We start from the raw sequence: 19,140 nt of genomic DNA on the forward strand, positions 1-19,140 counted from the left end.
TCAACCAAAGTGTAAAAATAAAGCAAAATTTTTGCATTGCCATATTTCACCTAATTTAGCTCTTTTCATGAGTATAAGTTGAGGGGAGGGCTTCTCTGTGTAAAAACCAAATAGTGGACCTACCTCTCAGCTGGATTCAGGATGTATACATCCTTAATCTTTCCCAAAATGCATTTGACAAAAGTTTAGTTAATTGTGATTGGAAGATTCCATTATTTCAAAAAGGGGTGTTTTGAGGAAAAGTCAATTTGGGAAATGTAGGGGGTTGCTCAAGTTGTCAGAAGTCCAAAAGTAGCATATTTAGGAAAGTTTTCTTCCAGGCTTGAAAGATAAGATACTGGTCTGTAGGAATTTTAAAAAAAAGTTTTGGTATTTGTTCTACTGGGGAGCAGTGCTGCCACTAACTTTGTGCTTTTTTGGGAAAAAAGGTGTTTAATTTCAAATTTGTGAAACAAAAAAATATGAATTTTGTTTTGATGGATTTTGTTTACTGTTTTCACATGTTAATTCCTTCAACCAAAGTGTAAAATGAAAGCATAGTTTGTGCATCCGCACATTGGTTTCCATGGCAACGATTAAAAATAAGAAAATTGCAATATATTTCACCTACATGTAATTTTTCTCTTTTCATAAGTAAAAGTTACCCAATGTTGAGAGCTCCTCTGTGTGGAGACCAAATATATGACCTGCCTCTCAGCTGAATATGGTAAATATACATCCTTGGTCTTTTCAAAAATGCACCTGACACAATTAACTGTGAATGGAAGAATCCAATATTTCAAAAAGGGGTGTTATGAACAAGGTCAATTTGGGAAATAGAGGGGGTTGCTAGGTTCGTCAGAAGTTTGAAAGTAGTATGTTTAGGAAAGTTTTGCTACCAGGCTTGAAAGATAAGATACGGGTCTGTAGGAATTTCAGAAAAATGTTTTGGTATTTGTTGAACTGGGGAGCAGTGTTGCCAGAAACTTCATGCTTTTTGGCAATTGTATAGATTTAAAGTTATAAAAACATGCTCTTTTTTAGCCTTGCTCAAGGCAGTCGAATTATTCTCTCCGAAAAAAGACTGCCGCTGTATAAAAACCCACCCGTATTCACTGTTGCATAAAATGTGTGTAACCACATCGCACGACACGATGCCTCGTACACTATCCGCCTGCGTCGGCCGTGAGGCCGACAGCCTTGTAGGGTCTGTGTTGAAGCCACTGACCTCATTACTATAATAAGCGAAGAGTTCCCACGGTCAACTCATTACCATAATGCCCACGAAAGACGAGACATGTTTACATCACACCACCACCATGGACGCTCAGCATGATAGGGTCCAAAGGTCGTGATAAGGGAAGTGCGTGATTGGACGTCAAAATGAATAATTCATTTGCTTCACATCCTGTGTTTGATAGGTCTGACGAAAGATATACATATTCATGAGCTGCATGCTAGCATATCTGAGAGCCCCCCCCCCCCATTTTTTTCCAATAGTGGAATTTTTTTTCATGAAACACATTAAACCCAGAAGTTACAGACCCACTGGCCTCCGCATGCGGTTAGTGGTACGAGTGCGGATGACTTGTGTGCACAGTAGTCGTACGATGTGACAGTGTATATGGTGGGTCGTGCCTCAAAGAAAATACAAATAACTGGTAGCTGTTTCGCCGCCACAACATCCACAGAGTCACCTGGATCTCAAACGACGGCCACGCACGAAAGTAACTTGACCACTTCTTCGTCAAGAACACTCTAAAATCATACAGGGTCAACAGAGGAGCTGAAGCCCCTACAAACACAGATCACCACCTGCGTATCGCATCCCTAGCAATCACTCTTGATTCCACTCCAGGAAGCCCCCACCCCATTGTATGAGGAACGAGTCACCAATGACAAAACCTGGCATTCAAATGCTCTGTCACAATCCAAAACAGTTCGCGAAACAGCCGAGAAAATCATTGGGAAAAAGAAACGCTTCAAACATCATCCTTGGCTCTGAGGAAACTCTCCAAGTTCTGGATGAAAAATCAAAAGCCAGGCTTAACAACCAACACACAGAGCGTAGACGCATGCAAGGAGTCTTTCGGAGAGCTAAGGCGACTCAGGACAGGGAAGCTCACCTTGAGAGTCTCTTCATGAGCACCGTCAACAACTTCTCCCACCAAAACCTCAAATCCGCTTACAAAGTCATCCAAGAACTCCGCCCAAAATCCATCAGGAGTTTGACCATCAACAAAATCAATGGTTCTTCCTGTTTTTCCGACGTGGAGACACTAGACAGATGGAAGGAACATTTTGAAGCTGCCCTCAACCACTTGCCAGCTCCATCGTGCCAGACTTGGACATCCCCCTACAACTCCTCCTCCAGACCAGTGAACCCTCGTGGAGGTGATATCAGCCATCAAAAAGCTGAATGCAGTAGCCATCGTCCCATCACGCTCCTCTCTGTTCCAGGGAAAGTCTTTGCCCATGTTCTCCTGGCTCGTCTGAATCCTCTGCCTGTCGAACACAGTTGCCCTGAGCAATCCGGATTCACAGTTGCCACTCCTGCATCCTGTCTGAGCTGCATCGTGAGTTCTGCCAACAACAACCTTTGTTTGTGGCCTACGTCGACCTGAAGGCTGCTTTTGACTCTGTCGTTTTGACTCTGGAATGCTCTCCAAGGCATCGGGATTTCCGGACCGTCTCCTCCTCACCCTCATTAAGGATCTTCACACCAATACCTCAGCCAAGGTACATGTACCTCAAGGAAGGAGCACCTCTGAATGCTTTCCCACGAGATCTGGTGTAAGACAAGGCTGCATCTAGGCACCTTCCTCTTCTAACGTGTTATAGACAGGATTCTTGACAGAGCGACCACACAGGGATAACCATCGGCCAAAGGTCTTAGACATGGACGCAGATGACGTTGCCATGGTCAGCAACAACGCCGAGGATCTGAGCAACACACTCTATTCGTTTCAGAACGAGGCTATAAATCTGGTCCTCACTATCTCCTGGCAGAAAACGAAAACCCAAGTTTTGAACCAGAGTGGCAATGGCGCTCCCTCCCACTTTATGGTAAACGGGCAGTCTGTCGACGTTATCGAGGACTTAGTAAACCTTGGAAGTCAAATTTCCCTCTGATAATTCTGATTCTCGTCCACGAGCCTAACAAAGATAGGGCTAAAGAAGCTACAGGCCCCTTACCCCCTGGGGATGGAGAGTCTTCTCACCCAGATCAACCTGTTTGCTATTCTTCAGGCACTTACCCCCTGGGGATGGAGAGTCTTCTCACCCAGATCAACCTGTTTGCTATTCTTCAGGCACTTACCCCCTGGGGATGGAGAGTCTTCTCTCCCAGATCAACCTGTTTGCTATTCTTCAGGCACTTACCCTCTGGGGATGGAGAGTCTTCTCACCCAGATCAACCTGTTTGCGTTTCTTCAGGCAAAGAATCAGGGGACTCTGTCATGCTTTCCACAGCCGACATTAGACTGCACCGGGTTATTCAGGATATGGTTCGTGTCCTAAATATCTCAGGGGAGGAGCCTGACCAAGAAGCCCGCCATTTGTTCAAAAGCCCAGCTGAGTCTAGGGCCCAGTCTTTCCCAGTCCTCCCTGTAGACCGCCTCTCCGCTGACCGTATTGAGGTTATCGTAGGGGTTAAGAAATGGCCCCCTATGGCTAAACGTGATGTCCGTCATTTTTTTCGAGTCCCGAGGAATGACTTTGACGGAATGAAGTTTTTTGCAGTTCCCACTTTTATACAACGTTCACAATTTTTGTCTATCTTGATGATTGGTTCGTGGTAGGCGGAAGCAGAAGCACACTGGGTGATGGATCCCCTCTCTTTAACAAGAGATTTGGGATTCATCATCAACGAAAAGAAGTCGCATTTGACACCTTCATTGAACCCAGCTTTTTTCAGGGCTGTACTGGACCTTCAACAGGGCATAGCCACACCCACGGAGAAGAGGATTCACAACCTCCTGAAGTGTGTAAACCTCTTCATCTCTGCAAGAGTGGCACTGGCCTTGGCCTGGTTACGCCTCTTGGGACTAATGGCAAGCCTAGGAGATCTAGTTCCCTGGTGCAGGATGCGCATGCGCCTAATCCAACTTCATCTTCTTGCCAAATCATCCAAAACGAGACCCCCTGTCATTATTGGTACCGATACTTCCCCAAGTTCTCTTACATTTCAACTGGTGGCTTCAGTGGGAAAATATCAGCTGCGGCAGAGTTTTTTCCCTACCTCAACCTTCCGTGACCCTAACCATGAATGCATCCCCCTCAGGGTGGGGGGCACATACGAGACCATAAACCACTGCTGGGACACATCAATGCTCTCGAGTTACTGGCAGTCAAGCCCTGATACACTTCACTCCCAAATTGGGGGGAAAACATGTCCTCATCATGTCCGACAATTCAACTGTCGTCTCTTACATCAATCGACAAGGGGGGACTCGGTCCCCACTCCTTAGTGTACAGACATGGGACCTCCTCAATTGACAAAGGGGACTCGGTCCCCGCCCCTTAGTGTACAGACATGGGACCTCCTCAATCGACAATGGGGGACTCAGTCCCCACCCCTTAGTGTACAGACATGGGACCTCCTCAATCGACAATGGGGGACTCGGTCCCCACCCCTTAATGTACAGACATGGGACCTCCTCTGCTGGTGTCAGGCAAACAATGTACACTTGTCTACATCCCACCTTGTAGGGAAAGCAAACGACTTGTCAATTGCCCTGTCCAGGGGCAGGGTCACCCCCACGGAGTGGACTCTCCACCAGGCAGTGGTGCAATCAGTCTTCCTGAGGTTCGATCGTCCTCACATACACTGTAGATCTATTCGCATCATCCCTAAACAACCAGCTACCGGTATACTGCGCCCCCAGACGGGATCCTCAGGCTTGGGCATCAGACGCCCTCTCAATCAACTGGAAAAACATGGACGCTTATGCTTACCCCCCCCCCCCCCAGTCCTTCAAACTTTGTCGTCCTCCGGCCTCCAATCCTTGGTGAGGATTTCCATCTTTCCTTTCTTGTTTCATGGTTTTGAAGAACACAAAGGGACTATAAATAGCTTTTGGTTTTTCCGAGTGGTTGTTTTTACTACTTCATGTCTCACCCTTTGGACCATCATCTTCTCTTCTGTGCCAGTCTAAACAATTGTAGGTTTAATAGGTAAGGGAGTCCCTGAAGTGAACTCCCCCAAATCAAAGGAGTCCACGAAGGGACGATACTTACCTGTTGAACCCCCCCCCCCCCCCCCTTCCCGCTCAGGTTCGGCCTGTGCTGTGTCTTTTTTACTCACACATCGAGAAATAGATGTCGAGTTATCCAACACATGGGGACAGGCATAGGGAATGTATGGGCTCTTGAGGGCGCTGTTGTGGTGTGGTAAACAAAAATCTTGTTAAAGCCTGTGGCTAGAGGCAAATATGCAATTGTAGGTTTAGCCTTCGCGAACTCCCAAATCACCTTTGATTTGGAGGATTTTGTTTGAAAAGTGAAACAAACTTGTCCTAATTTATTTCCTAAATTTTGGATAGAGTATTAGGCTTAGTGAACTCTGCCTATTGCATAACCTTGATTCAAGGCTGTTGGTGTAGTGTGCCCGGCCCGGTGTGCGCGAACTGGAAACAAAAACTACACGCAGTGTATACACGAACTACGTATACATTGTTTGTGCTGTACATTGTACAGCGAGAACAGTATAGCGTAGTCCACGTACGGTCGTGTCTTCAATCTGGTGCGTGTGGCTCAAACAACAGCCTTGATGGGTTTGCAAATTTGTCAACGATGGAGCACTTGTGTGAGTAAATTTTGCATTTGAGATGCTCTATTTATGGGCCAACTTTGAGGGGGGACATACATGTACTATGCATAGAGTAGATCCCCCACCCTTCAAAAAGTTGTTTCATCCTTTGCGCCCAGTATTAATGCCCAAGGCAGGACATAGGGTTTGGTCTTACACAGTGCAATACTTGGGCCCTGTCCCCCCCACCTCTGATTGTCAAGGATCTATAGGCTAGGCTGATAGGGGCTCCAAACCACAGACATAAAGAACCTATAGACGGACAGCACCTATGGAAGTCAACATCCAGATACCGTAATTGTGACGGTACCAGACTTATACCCCAAACCGTGGGCAAAATCTGTGCAAACGCAAGCGAAAACACGTGTAAAGCAATGGGCGAGTGAAGAAATGACGACAGAAAATGTGTGTTTTTAGGGTAAACAAATCACCAAAGTCTAAGAAACAATGTAGGATCATTAGCTACAATGTAGATACCTTTTCTGCCGTTAGTTGTTTGCTGTTTCTCCTCTTTCTGAACTTTCTCCAAAACGATGAAAGTAAAAGAATTTTATAAAAAAAATATGTTTGTCACACACTTTCCGACCAAAAGACGCGTCGGTGCGTGTTTTGCGCCGGGCGCTGATGACGCGTACCGCATAGACTTTCGTGCTACTGATAGCGATTGTTTGGTGTGCATTCGACGCGAGCGTACGCAACACGGAGGGCCATAGTATGAACTTGCGTTCCAAAGCGTTGTAAGTGTTGTCTTACATATTAAGGCTAAAATCCCGCATCGGGTCATCATCTCATGCAAATTTATAAAATATAATTAAGACGGTGCGGGCACTGCCTCAAGGTTATACCAAAACATGTACTAAAAGCAGCGGGTCGCGCATTAACTTTTGCCCACGGTTTGAGAAAGTACAAAATTACAGTTTGGCGCCCCCTACTGTCCGTCTATAGGTTCTTTATGTCTGTGCTCCAAACTGATATTTTGTTTTTTGTGAACCATGGGCAGATATCATTGTTACATACATTGTTTTTATTAGGTGTTCGGCTTCTGGTTTTTTGTTTGTTTTTTATTATGCTCCGTAGTGATTGTTCAAAAGAGTATAGCTGCGGAGCTTGCATTAAGTTGAAACTTTGCACACAGGTAGACAATAACCAGTAGATGATACAAAAGTTGTGATGTCACGATGACGTTATCAGTTGGTGAAATATACTAATTTAAAGTTTATTATTTCAAAAAAATACATAACTCAAGAAGTACATAAGGTATGTCGACAATTTATACCTCATCTGAAAGGTCTTGCAAACAGCTTTAAACGCTCCACAAACATGACCCCTATTTGACTTTGTCTTCCGGTTAAAATCCGACGTTGAAAACACGTGTAGTGTCACGCTCCAGTGCTCATCCCTAGAAGAACGACCTGTGTTGCCTTGTGTATAGTCTGCGTTCAAGGCATTTTCATAATAAATTTCCCGTTTCGATTTGTTAGTCTCTTCTTCAGTTGTCAGTATTTCACAAGTTCTTATTTCCTCAACCACATAAGCTATTTTTACAATCTATACATCACATGAAAGGGTTTTATATACTTTACAAAAGTAGGGTATGTTGGTGACATTTTCTTGACCTTTTGACCTGTCTAAACCGGAAGTACATGTAAAATGCTTTGAAAAAGCCTTATTTAATGGCTTTTAGGTTGAAATGTTCACCTTTTGATGCTATACCATAATACACATCGAGAACACATTTTCGTTTTGATTACTTTGCATTTTGACGAGCAGTGAGTTGGGGAGGGGGGGGGATGAAGTCAGCCCTGTGGTATTGGGCACAAAATGTTCTTTTTATTGATTCAAACACTGACCCATCAATAGCCGAACACCTAGTGTTTGTTTCTACAAAACTAAATTCCAGTTGTACTTGTTTTTTGGTTCACAATGCATGATTGAAGTCCCCTGCAGAAACTACACAAAGCGGTGATATTTACAGATATTTGTGACCTGTCACCACAAAAGGGCAGTAAAGGCAGTCCCTATCAAAATTAAGATTTTATGCTCAAATGAAAGAACATTTTGGGGGCTTTAAAATGAAGGGTCACACAACTCATTACGTCACACGGTTTCATGACAATTCTAACTGAGCCAGGTCGGTTACATAACAATTCTCTTCAGCCAAAGCAAGTGTGTCACTGGACACAGTTGCTTTGGCCGATGAGAATTGTTACATTTTTTGTTTGCCGATTTTAATTTTGGAAGCTGGTACGGTGGGGAGGGCAGTGGCGCGGGAGTCATGGTGTATTGGAATAATGATACAGTTGAATACAATGTACGCCTTGCTGCAGTGTATTATGGTCTTGAATGAAGGGACCATAGGGGAGGAGGGGGGGGGGGTTGGTGAGGGTTGTGGGATGGATGGGGGGTGGCGGTCAGTAGGGGGGGGGCAAAGTGAAGTCAGCCCTGTGGTCTTGGGCACAAAATGCTCTAATGCTCTTGTTTAAGTACCTTCCTACGCCTTGGCTGGCCCCCACCTCGTTGATGGATGGTTGAAGCCAACCTCAGGCAGGGTCGAGTGTTCCGTCCGCCCCTGCCATCTGTGACCAATAGTACCGATGCATCTCTGTTAGTTACATCATAGAGCAAGCAACAGAAGGAGTTACAATTAGTCATGTTCAAAGGTTCCACGTGTCTTACCGCTGTCACAGACGACCGGCGCTAATCGGCAGAAACATCTGCGGGCGCATTTCCTAGTACAAAGAACTAGGTATACATGTATATGTGTTACGTCACAGAAAATACACAGATTGCATTGCGTTCAAGTGTCCTTCTCAACCAAACGGCATATGGCAAGGATGATTTAAGCTAAGAATAACGACATTTCAATGATTTCAGCAAAAGAACGTACATGTACCAACACACTATGGTTGTGGCATACATTTGTCACACCAGGGGGGCACCCAGTTGGCTCGGCTGTGTGCATTGACTTGGGATCTACCCCACTGGTGCAAACAGCAGGACACATCCAGTGGGAACGTGGAAGAGTCCACCTTATACCTGCTGCAAGTACCTGGCTAAGAATCAGTCCGATTCTTTTGAACCCCCAGACATCTTTGTCCCTGACCTTCAAGCATTTTCGTCGGTTGCAGCCGCCAGGCTTATGTGCCCTGTGCGGGCATTAAAATTGTACGTCCACTGCACAAAGTCGATACGGTCCAGTCACGGTCAGCTGTACGTTGCACCTGTACGACCAAGAACCCATAATATGTTCATGCATTTGATTGTTCCGTTTGATGCCGGGTGGGTGGCATGTTGCCGATGGTCCGGTTTATGCCCACAACGTGCGGGGGTTGTTTTCCTCATGGGCTTTCCTAAAAGGTGTCCCCATGAGAACTATTACGAGGGCAGCTTCCTGGAAGAACCTTTCCACATTCTACGACTGCTTCCTGAAGGATGTTCTGCAGTGGATGGAAATTCGTCGTGGTGACCATGAGACGAAAATTAAGTTAGCATGTAAAAATGTGTTTTCATTACATTGTTTTACTCATTTCTCAAAAACTACAGCACCTCAGCAACTAATATTTTAAGGTACGCTTTCTACAATCATTATCTTCAAATGGTGTAAGTTTAGTGTAAATCTGTGAACATTGTGTTTTGTGTTACAAAAAGTACCCAAATCTGTTGTTGTGACATGAATAGAAGGAACTCTTGTCTTATAATCATTCAACTTCAGGAAGTTCTGTTGTGTCCAACTCCAAATCTTTTGGATGTATTTCTTTGGCATTTTCTTGAGAAGATTTCAATTGCATTTAGGGGAGTGCTGTCTGTATACATGTACACAGGGTTTTTCAGGTTAAATTTCAGGGTAATGTAACAAATCGGTAAAGTGTACAGCATAAACCACAGCATGCCCAGTACCAACCTCTTTGCCACAGAGTAATTCAGGACAACAGGGGCTGATATTGCAGTACCGATACACACATTCTGAGTTCTATTGAAGATATACTATTTGCACCATGCTAGGGCTGTGTTCTCTATGTCAAGGTAATTGATGGGCCGAAAGAGAAAGATGTTGTGATCAACAGTATCAACAGCACTCGAGTCTAACAGGACTAGTGCTGTAAGGTTACCATTGTCCATTGCAGAAAGAATATCATTGCTCACAAAGACTAGTGCAGCTTCTATTCCATTAAAAGGCTTGTGTGCTGACTGGAACACGTCGGACAGGTTAAAAGCATGAATGTGATCGGAAATATTTGATGAAACGCTATAACTGTATATGCTCTAACAGACAAGATTGTGAAAAGCATCTCCCTATATTCAATGGTTTTTCATAGGCATACAGTACTACCTAAGGAGTGTGACGGAACAAAATCCAAAGGCTAAAAAAGCATTCATTCAATGTAATGATATATTACAGTATAAGCCTGGTAACCAATCTGACAGAACACCCATTGTGGTTATACACAGCCTACAACTTGAAATTAACCCTTGCAACAAATTATCAAATCCTCCAAATGATGAAACTTAAACACATTGTCAAAGAAAAACCCAACATTGCATATAGACAGGCCCTTACTAGTCTCCAAACACTTGAAGTGTTCTCAACAGTCCTAATACACCAAGCCCTGTAACAGCCCTAGATGTAGTAATCAGCTTTGCCCCCACATAATACCCAGCTCCTTGATCATTGGACCAAACCTCATCAATTAATCACCAAAGACTCATTAAAGTCAGTGGACAGTATTGGTAATTACTCAAAATAATGTTTTGCTTACGAACTTACTCGGTAACAAGCAATGGAGAGCTGTTGATTGTTTAAAACATTGTGAGAAACGGCTCCCTCTGAAGTAACATACTGTAGTTTTTGAGAAAGAAGTAATTTTCGCGAATTTGATTTTGAGACCTCAGAATTGGATTTTGAGGTCCCGAAATCAAGCATCTGAAAGCACACAACTTCGTGTGACAAGGTTTTGTTTTCTTCCATTATTATCTCACAACTTCGACAACCAATTTTCACAGGTTTGTTATTTCGTGCATATGTTGAGATACATGAACACCAAATGAGAAGACTTGTCTTTGACAATTACCAATAGTGTCCAGTTTGTTTAAATTGTAACTCTACCAATGTTATCTCCTGCCAGCATTGTCCCTCGGCAGGGTTCCAAAAACCACAAGTTTACTAGATGTTATTTTTGCATCAGGGATAAAGAATACAAATTTGTTTTTACCCATACACTGATATGTATTACGCACTTAGTACTTGTGCTCCAATGAATGCTTTCTGGTTAACACTTTTTTGAATTGCATGAACAAGTTGAATTGATAACGGCTTACTTGAATACTTACTTCTAAAGATGTTTAAGATTGTCTTTCACCGCAAAAACATCTAGAGTAAGCCCAGATTGATTGCATGTATTTTATTCCTTTGTATTACAGATTTTGTTTTCTACGGCTAGTGTTCTTCTGCCTGCTGCATTCAGCTGCAGCCCATTCACATGCTATCCAAATGACGACAATCTGCCGTAAGTTGACAGCTTTTTCTTCAGATTACTTTAGGCAGCCTATTTAAAATGTGGACCATTTGCAAGCCTGAAATTTCTGACCCTGATGTTCATATCATTTAAAGCTAAGTATTATTAACATAGTGCAATAAACTACGAGGTACCGACATGTTATTGACCACTGATGTCTTTCAACTACATCGAGGTACAGTCTTGAATATCAGCATTTTGACAGACTTCCATAACTACTTTGGTTTTAATAATAATAATAATAATAATAAAAGGTATTTAAATTGCGCTTTTCCAAAAACATGATCAAAGGTCATAAAAAAGAAAAGGAGAAAACGAAAATTTGCAAGAAACAAAAAAGTTTTTTCTTAAAAGTAACAACACAAGAAGATTTACAGACATTTATTGGGAGATTGTTCCAAAATTCAGCAGCAATGTGTGAGAAGGCGTGTTTGCCAAAAGTTAATCTACATTCATGAGTGTTAAAGACAATGGACACTATTGGTAATTGTCAAAGACTAGTCTTCACAGTTGGTTATCTCAACATATGCATAAAATAACAAACCTGTGAAAATTTCAGCTCAATCGGTCCTTCGAAGTTGTTAGATAATAATGAAAGAAAAAAACACCCTTGTCACATGAAGTTGTGTGCTTTGTGATGCTTGATTTTGAGACCTCAAATTCTAAACTTGAGGTCTCAAAATCTAATTTGTGGAAAATTACTTCTTTCTCGAAAACTATGTCACTTCAGAGAGAGCTGTTTCTCACAATGTTTTATACTATCAACTTTTCCGCATTACTCGTAACCAAGAAAGGTTTTATGATGATAATTATTTTGAGTAATTACCAATGGTGTCCACTGCCTTTAAGCTGAGTTTTATCGGAAGAAGAACCTTGACATGGGTTTGGCGAAGGTGAAACATATTAGATAAATAAGGTGGAGCAATGCCATTCAAACATTTAAAAACATATAGAAGAGTTTTGAATTGGATGCGTTTCTCCATGGGAAGCCAGTGTAGTTTAGCGAGTAAGGGAGATCCATGAGCTCTCCAACAGTTAACAGTGAGAACAAGTTTGGCAGCTCTGTATTGAATACCGGTGAGGCGTTTAAGATTTGCTTTGGTGATTCCAGACAACAGGGAGTTACAATAGTCCAGACGAGAAGTGACAAGACAGCGAACCACATGGTGACAAGTATCTTGATCAATGTATTTGCGAATCCTTGCAATGTTGCGCAGATGGAAGTTAGTAGACCTACATGTATATACTGAATTAACTTGAGATGACATTGACATGACAGGGTCAAACATGACACCCAAGTTCTGAATACTAGTTGAGTGGTTACCAAAGAATTTCTGATGTTAAGAGAAACATCTTCAACATGTGACAAGTTGTTTTTGGAGGCCGCGACAAGGAACTCTGTTTTTTCAGCATTCAGTTTCAATTTGTTTGTGTTCATCCAGAATATAAGATGAGATAAGATAAGATAAGAACTATCCCACACTTGGAAAATGAAAACTGGCCATGTATGAAACAGTACAGAAAAAAACACTAAAAATTGTATAACAATAGACATACCGATAAAAATATTAATTATGAATATCAGGTATAAAAATATGTATCTTGCATGGATAAAAAATTAAGCACAGCAATATTTATAAACAAGGTAAAATGTGCACAAGAGAGGTCCTTAAAACGGACAACGCATAAAACACAGCAGACTTAAAGCCATTATACACTTTCAGAAAACATTGAAACAATTATCAATTTTCGACAACGAGAATTACGGATTTATAGTAAACACATGTCCTGACACGGTGAAACGTGCAGAAACAAGGGTGGGTTTTCCCGTTATTTTCTCCCGACTCCGATGATCGATTGAGCCTAAATTTTCACAGGTTTGTTATTTTATATAGAAGTTGTGATACACAAAGGTTTATTGTTAGCAAACAGATTAACAGTCTTAGATTGAATGATAGAGTCCTCGCAGAAACAGATGAAAGCGGAGACCACTTCCAAGTTCCACAGCATTGTCCATGTCAGTGGCAGTGTCTATGAGTTCATTCTAGTCGGTGGTTGCGAAACAATGGCAAAGTTCCGAAGTAGCTTCTGCGGTCCATGATTTGATGTTCAGCTTTTGTACGGGTACAGTGCTGATCTGGGTTGATATAAAGGGGTCAGCTTATAAACTATGTGATTAACCACAATTTGTGGGGGTACAGTGTAGAGCAAATTCTGTTATGTACGTGGATGGAGGGTGACAAAATGTAAGTAGTACATGTAAGTGGTGTGTGACAACATAGGCAAGTTGTCATAAATGCTTATATCTTTTCCTCTTTTCATTCAGCCCAAAAAGTTTTAGCCCCAGGTGCTTAACAGAAAAAGCCGACAGTGTAACTGAAGCAAGTGTCAGCCTCTACACATGTCCTCGTGGTGAAACCATCTATTATGAAAACGGATCAATTGCGTACTCAAACAAGTCATTCAATCAAGGTATGCCATTGCAAATGCATTTGTTTTCTTTGAAAGTGGAATGTACATGACAATGTTTTTGCTTATTCAATTCAATTTTTCAATTCAATTCACTTTATTTCCAAATCCAAACAAATAAACAAAACAATTAGCAGTGAATAAAGAACTATGTTTTACAAGCAAATGGAATAATACATGAAGTAATACTATAATACTACATTTACATGTACAAGCAAAGGCAAAATATAAATTACGGAAAACAAGCAAAAAAACATACAGAGCACAAGGTGATGGAGTTGGAGGGGGCCCATAAAAAGCAAAGCTTGTCGAGTATGGACCCCCTAACGAAAGCAATAAAGCATAACAATCAGTTTACAAAAGGAGACAAACACAATACAGTATGTAGGCGCTAAATAAATACTAAGCAATAATTAAGAGATGAACATGAAACAGATAAACAAAACAAAAACCCCCAAAACACAAAAAACAAGTACAAACTTTACATCAATAATCTAACAAGATGACAAGTAAGGTGCATAATTAAAATTAAATAAATACTCATTAGAGAAAAAAAAAAAAAAATGGAAAACCAGAAATAGGCAACAAGACTATAAAAATAATGTGAATAGGTGAATACAGGACATAATAGAACTAGGCACAATTATTAAGGAGGAACTGCTTAAGCTTACTTTTAAACATACTCAAAGAAGTGGCATTAGTGAGAGGAGTGTTCAAAGAGTTCCAGAGTTTATGACCTTGGTATTTAATACTATTGTGAGAAAGAAGGGTCCTGGTAAAGGGAATGTGATAGTGGGAAGCTTGACGGGTACAATGAGTATGGATGGACTGATTATGTGTGAAAATGGAAGCAAGGCAGGAAGGTAAATTGTTGTGAGCCAGTTGAAACATGAATGTACCCAGATGAAAAGAATAGATGTCACTCAATTTCAGAGAACGGTACTTGGTGAATAGGGGATCAGTGTGAGCAAGATAAGACGAATTGCTAACAACACGAATGGCCCTTTTTTGTAAAAGGAACAGTCTATTTAACACAGAATGAGACGCATTACCCCAAGCTAAAATACCATAATTAATGTGAGATAAGACAAGGGTGTTATACAAGGTAGTTAAAATATACTCAGGGAGATAAGACTTAAGTCTATTGATGACACCAACATTTCTAGAAATAGTTTTACACAGAGAGTCAACATGTGGTTTCCAGGAAAACTTGTGATCTATGTGCAAGCCAAGAAATTTAGTACAGTCGACTTGATTAATCTTAATACCATCAATACAAATATCTTTAGGTAAAACTTTAGACACATTACTAAAAAGCATACAGTTGGTTTTTTTAATGTTTAAAGACAGTTTGTTAGATTTGATCCAATTACTTACAAAAGCAAGTTCAGAGTTAACTGTAGCAATGAGAGTGTCTAAGTGAGAATGACTACAAAATAAATTAGAGTCATCAGCAAATAGGATGAAGGAGAGGAGATCTGAGGATTTAGCAATATCATTGATATAGATCAAGAAGAGAAGTGGTCCCAGAATAGAGTCCTGTGGAACACCACATGTAATTGAGCGGGTGGTGGATGAGTGTCCCCCCACAGTGACATACTGCTTTCTGTTGGAAAGGTAGCTTGTAAACCACTCTAGGGATCTTCCTCGAATACCGTAATGATCGAGTTTTTGAAGCAAAATGCTATGGTCAAGAGTATCGAAGGCTTTCGAAAAATCGAGGAAAATCCCTAGAGTGTGTTCGGAATTGTCAATTGCAGTGACGACTTTGTCGATCAGGTGGATGACTGCGTGGATAGTAGAATGTTTGGCCCGAAAACCAAACTGGAAGTTCGAAAGAATATCATGTTTCTGGAGAAAGCCAGAGATGCGAGTGTACGCCAGTCTTTCAAGAATTTTGGAAAAGCATGTAAGGACAGAAATGGGCCGGTAGTTTGAGACCTGGTCGACATCACCATTTTTATGTATAGGCGTCACTTTAGCAATTTTCATAGCGTCAGGAAAAATTCCAAGAGAGAAAGACTGGTTCACAATGAAAGTGAGTGGAATGACAATAGCAGGAATGACTCTTTTGATGACAAAGGCATTAATTGAATCTGAGCCTGAACTTTTTTTGTTGGTCAGGTTAGCTACAACATCACAAACCTCCTCTGTGGTGACCGGATCAAGGAAAATGGAGTGGGGATTTGGAATACCGAGATAGCTCATGAAGTTAGAGTTGCACGGAGGGATTTTACTGGCTAGGCTTGGGCCGATGTTGGCAAAGTAATTGTTGAAGTGCTCGGAGATAGAAGAAGAGTTCTCAGTGTAGATACCATTGTGAGTAATGCCGGAAATTTTTTGCCGGGAGACATCTTTGTTGATAACAGTGTTAATTAGTTTCCAGGTGTTCTTGATATTGTTTTTCTCCCTTTGAAACTGATTGAAGAAGTAGTTTTTCTTAGCGGATCTAAGGACACTGGTGAAGATGTTCTTGTACTTAGTGTAGGCAAGGTGGTTGGTTGAGTTCCGCTTAGAAAGAAATTTACGGTACAATCTGTTTTTGAGATTGATTGACTGGAGGAGAGAATTAGTGATCCAAGGTGATTTAGGAATGTGTTTGGTGTTGTGCCTTTTGGTAGACATGGGAATATTGGCGTGATGAATGTTGTTGAAGATAGTCATAAGATTATCAAAAGCAATGTTAGGATTATCAGCTTCGTAAACTGGAGACCAATCTGCTGATTGCAGATGCCGGTGTAAATTACCAAGGCTAGTATCAGTGTAGACATATGATTTAGCAGGATGGAAACGAGAGGGATGACTGTCAGAGAAAGGTATTGATGTGAAGATGGGTAAGTGATCAGATATGTCAGAAATAAGAATTTTAGTGAGTGGGAGAATGTTTGTGAATATGTTGTCGATTAAAGTGGCAGAAGTTTTGGTAATTCTGGTGGGTGTATCAATGAGGGGTAAACAGGAATGAGAGAAGATCATGTCAAGAAAACCTTGAGCAGCAACACATGTATCATAATCAAGAAGATTTATGTTGAAGTCACCTGTAAGTAGGCATCTAGTGTTTTCCCTGGCTAGCTGAGCAATTGCATTCTGGAAGATAGACATGAAATCATTGTGTGGTGCTTGAGGAGGCTTGTATATGACACCAATAACAACATTTCTTGAAGGAGTTTTCACCTCAATGAATAGAGATTCGGCAGAGTCAGAGGTTGTTGACAGGTCAGCCCTTATAATGAAGTGAATGCTGGAGTGGATATATACATATAAGGCAACACCCCCACCTACTCTATGTAACCTGTTCTTGGTGACGAGTTGGTATCCAGGTAGCTGGAACACATCAGGAGAAGAGCTCTTGAGCCAAGTTTCAGATAGAGCAATAACAGAGAACTCAGGGAGTGATTGAATGGTATCTCTAAGGTTGTCAAAGTTTTTGGAGAGGCTCCTGATGTTAAAATGGATGATGGTTAAGTTACGATCAGGACTGATAGCATTGCTGGTGAAATCCTCTTGTGTGGAGTAGACACAGTCATTGATGATCGGCGAGGGATTGTTAGAGTCAAAGTTGGAAGGAATAACCAAAGTAGGCATATGTGGTGGCTGGGGGCCCCTACTGTCGGGTACAGTGTGAGAATGGGCAAAGGGTACAGAGCCATTGTAGTCATCAATTACTGCTTGGAAGTCACAGCTATCAAGTGAGTTGAAAGGCAAAGAATAGGACAAGCAAGCCTCACAAAGCCATGGTTGGTCAGAGTTGGACAATACCATAAAGTCATTCACAGACAAACTAGTACATTTTAAGTGGACCCAATTATCACATACATCACAAAGTATACTCTTCTGGTTTACCTTAACAGGACAAGTACATACTTTACAGGGAAATTTAGTAGGCATAGAAAACAATTACAAACAATCAAAACATTTAGCACAAAGTATTGTAAGCAAAATAATACAAAAGCAATAGCATGAATGAAATGCAAAATCAGAGACAAGGAACAAAAAATAAGTGGGTGGATGGCAAACAAAATAATATATACACCGGTTTAACTTAATACTAAATGAAGAACATGCATGGGTTTGAAGCAAATAATAAAAGTAATACATGTATGAATGATAAACAGATCATGTGAGGTAGCACAGTTCATGAAGATGATTACAGTTACATGCGAGGTAAATGTGGAGGCATGTAGCAAGCAGGCACTGGTGACGAGCATGATCGAGCAATGGATACAACTCACCACAATTACAGCTTATCAAGGTCCTGGATAGATGTTACTGTTACCTTACGGTTGTTAGCCAGCAGGCAAATCACACGACCGTCGATTGTCCAAGCACTAATGGTCTTTGAGCTGTCTTGGGCCGCTTTGAGAAGAGACATACGGGTCGGGGTGAGGCTTTCAGACAAGGAGAGGCCGGAACCTTTCAGCAGGCGTTTGGTACGAAAGGCAGCTTCCCTCTTAGCGTAGCTGATGAATTTGATAATAACTGGCCGAGATCGTCGTTGACCAGAATGGTTGACATTGTGATTAAGATTCGGCTTGCCAATTCGATGAGCACGATCAATGTCTGACGACTGAAGGTGTAAGTCAGGAAGCAGATGATTGAGGCAATCGATGGAAGTTCCCTTGTTGTCAGCGTGGCTCTCATCCAGACCGTGTAAAAGCAAACAATTACGGCGACTGTACTGCTCGAGGTCATCAAGCTTCTTGAGCATGTCGTTGTTGGTGTTCTTAAGGGAGGAACATTGATTCTCCAAAGAGGTGATTGTTGTGGCTTGCACATCACTGTCCATTTGTAAGGATTCATACACCTCCTGCTTCACTTCAGATGACATTGAAGATGGCTTGGCAATGAATAAATCTGAGTTAATCAGCTTACTTGTGATCGTGGATGTGATGTGGTCGTCTGACAGTAGCTTGATCACAAGAGTATCAGCAACAGCTGCTATTAATGGCTGTAATAGCGTAGCATCAGATGATAATAGATTTGTTAGGCTAGTTCTTAGTTGATCGTCCAAGGCAGCATCGTGGGCAGGATTGACGGCAGGCTTTGACTTGGATTTACCGCCCGTAGGTTTTGGTGTCACACAGGCACCGCCATCTTTGTGGTAGTCATGGTAGTAGTAGAGCCTTGTCCTTGGCCAGTACGAGAACTTGATCGCAGATTTTTCTCGGATCGTGTTTCACTCATGGTAATCAGCAGTCTAGTAGTGGCGTAAGATGTTTGGTAAGGAACTGGAAGGCTTTAGGATGATCAAGCTGCCTTGAAGACGAAATTATTTGAAATTTACCGGCACAATTTTGTGCGGGAGTCTTCCACACGTCTACATTGGTATAGCGCCCTCAACAACGAATTATTTAAAGGCAGTGGACACTA

The 19,140-nt window shown here is 41.8% G+C and overlaps 2 protein-coding genes across 4 annotated transcripts in view; one reads left to right on the forward strand and one right to left on the reverse strand.

Annotated features, from left to right (window-relative positions):
• Nucleotides 1-19,140, forward strand: part of LOC139934334 (chloride channel protein C-like) — a 191,558-nt gene that overhangs the window by 108,803 nt on the left and 63,615 nt on the right. For all 3 annotated transcript variants that reach the window (XM_071928511.1, XM_071928512.1, XM_071928513.1), the window contains 2 exons: nucleotides 11,207-11,292; nucleotides 13,628-13,773. In XM_071928511.1, the coding sequence (XP_071784612.1) occupies nucleotides 11,207-11,292; nucleotides 13,628-13,773 (232 nt within the window). The remainder of the gene's footprint in view (nucleotides 1-11,206; nucleotides 11,293-13,627; nucleotides 13,774-19,140) is intronic.
• On the reverse strand, nucleotides 18,008-18,598 carry LOC139934336 (uncharacterized). The gene has a single exon (XM_071928515.1). The coding sequence runs from the start codon at nucleotides 18,596-18,598 to the stop codon at nucleotides 18,008-18,010; it is 591 nt and encodes a 196-aa protein (XP_071784616.1).

Source organism: Asterias amurensis, chromosome 3 (genome assembly GCF_032118995.1).
Source record: "Asterias amurensis chromosome 3, ASM3211899v1".
Lineage (NCBI taxonomy): Eukaryota > Metazoa > Echinodermata > Asteroidea > Forcipulatida > Asteriidae > Asterias > Asterias amurensis.

Excerpts from the sequence above, each read along its gene's own strand:
- LOC139934336 (XM_071928515.1), bottom strand. The coding sequence starts at position 18,598 with ATGTCATCTGAAGTGAAGCAGGAGGTGTATGAATCCTTACAAATGGAC.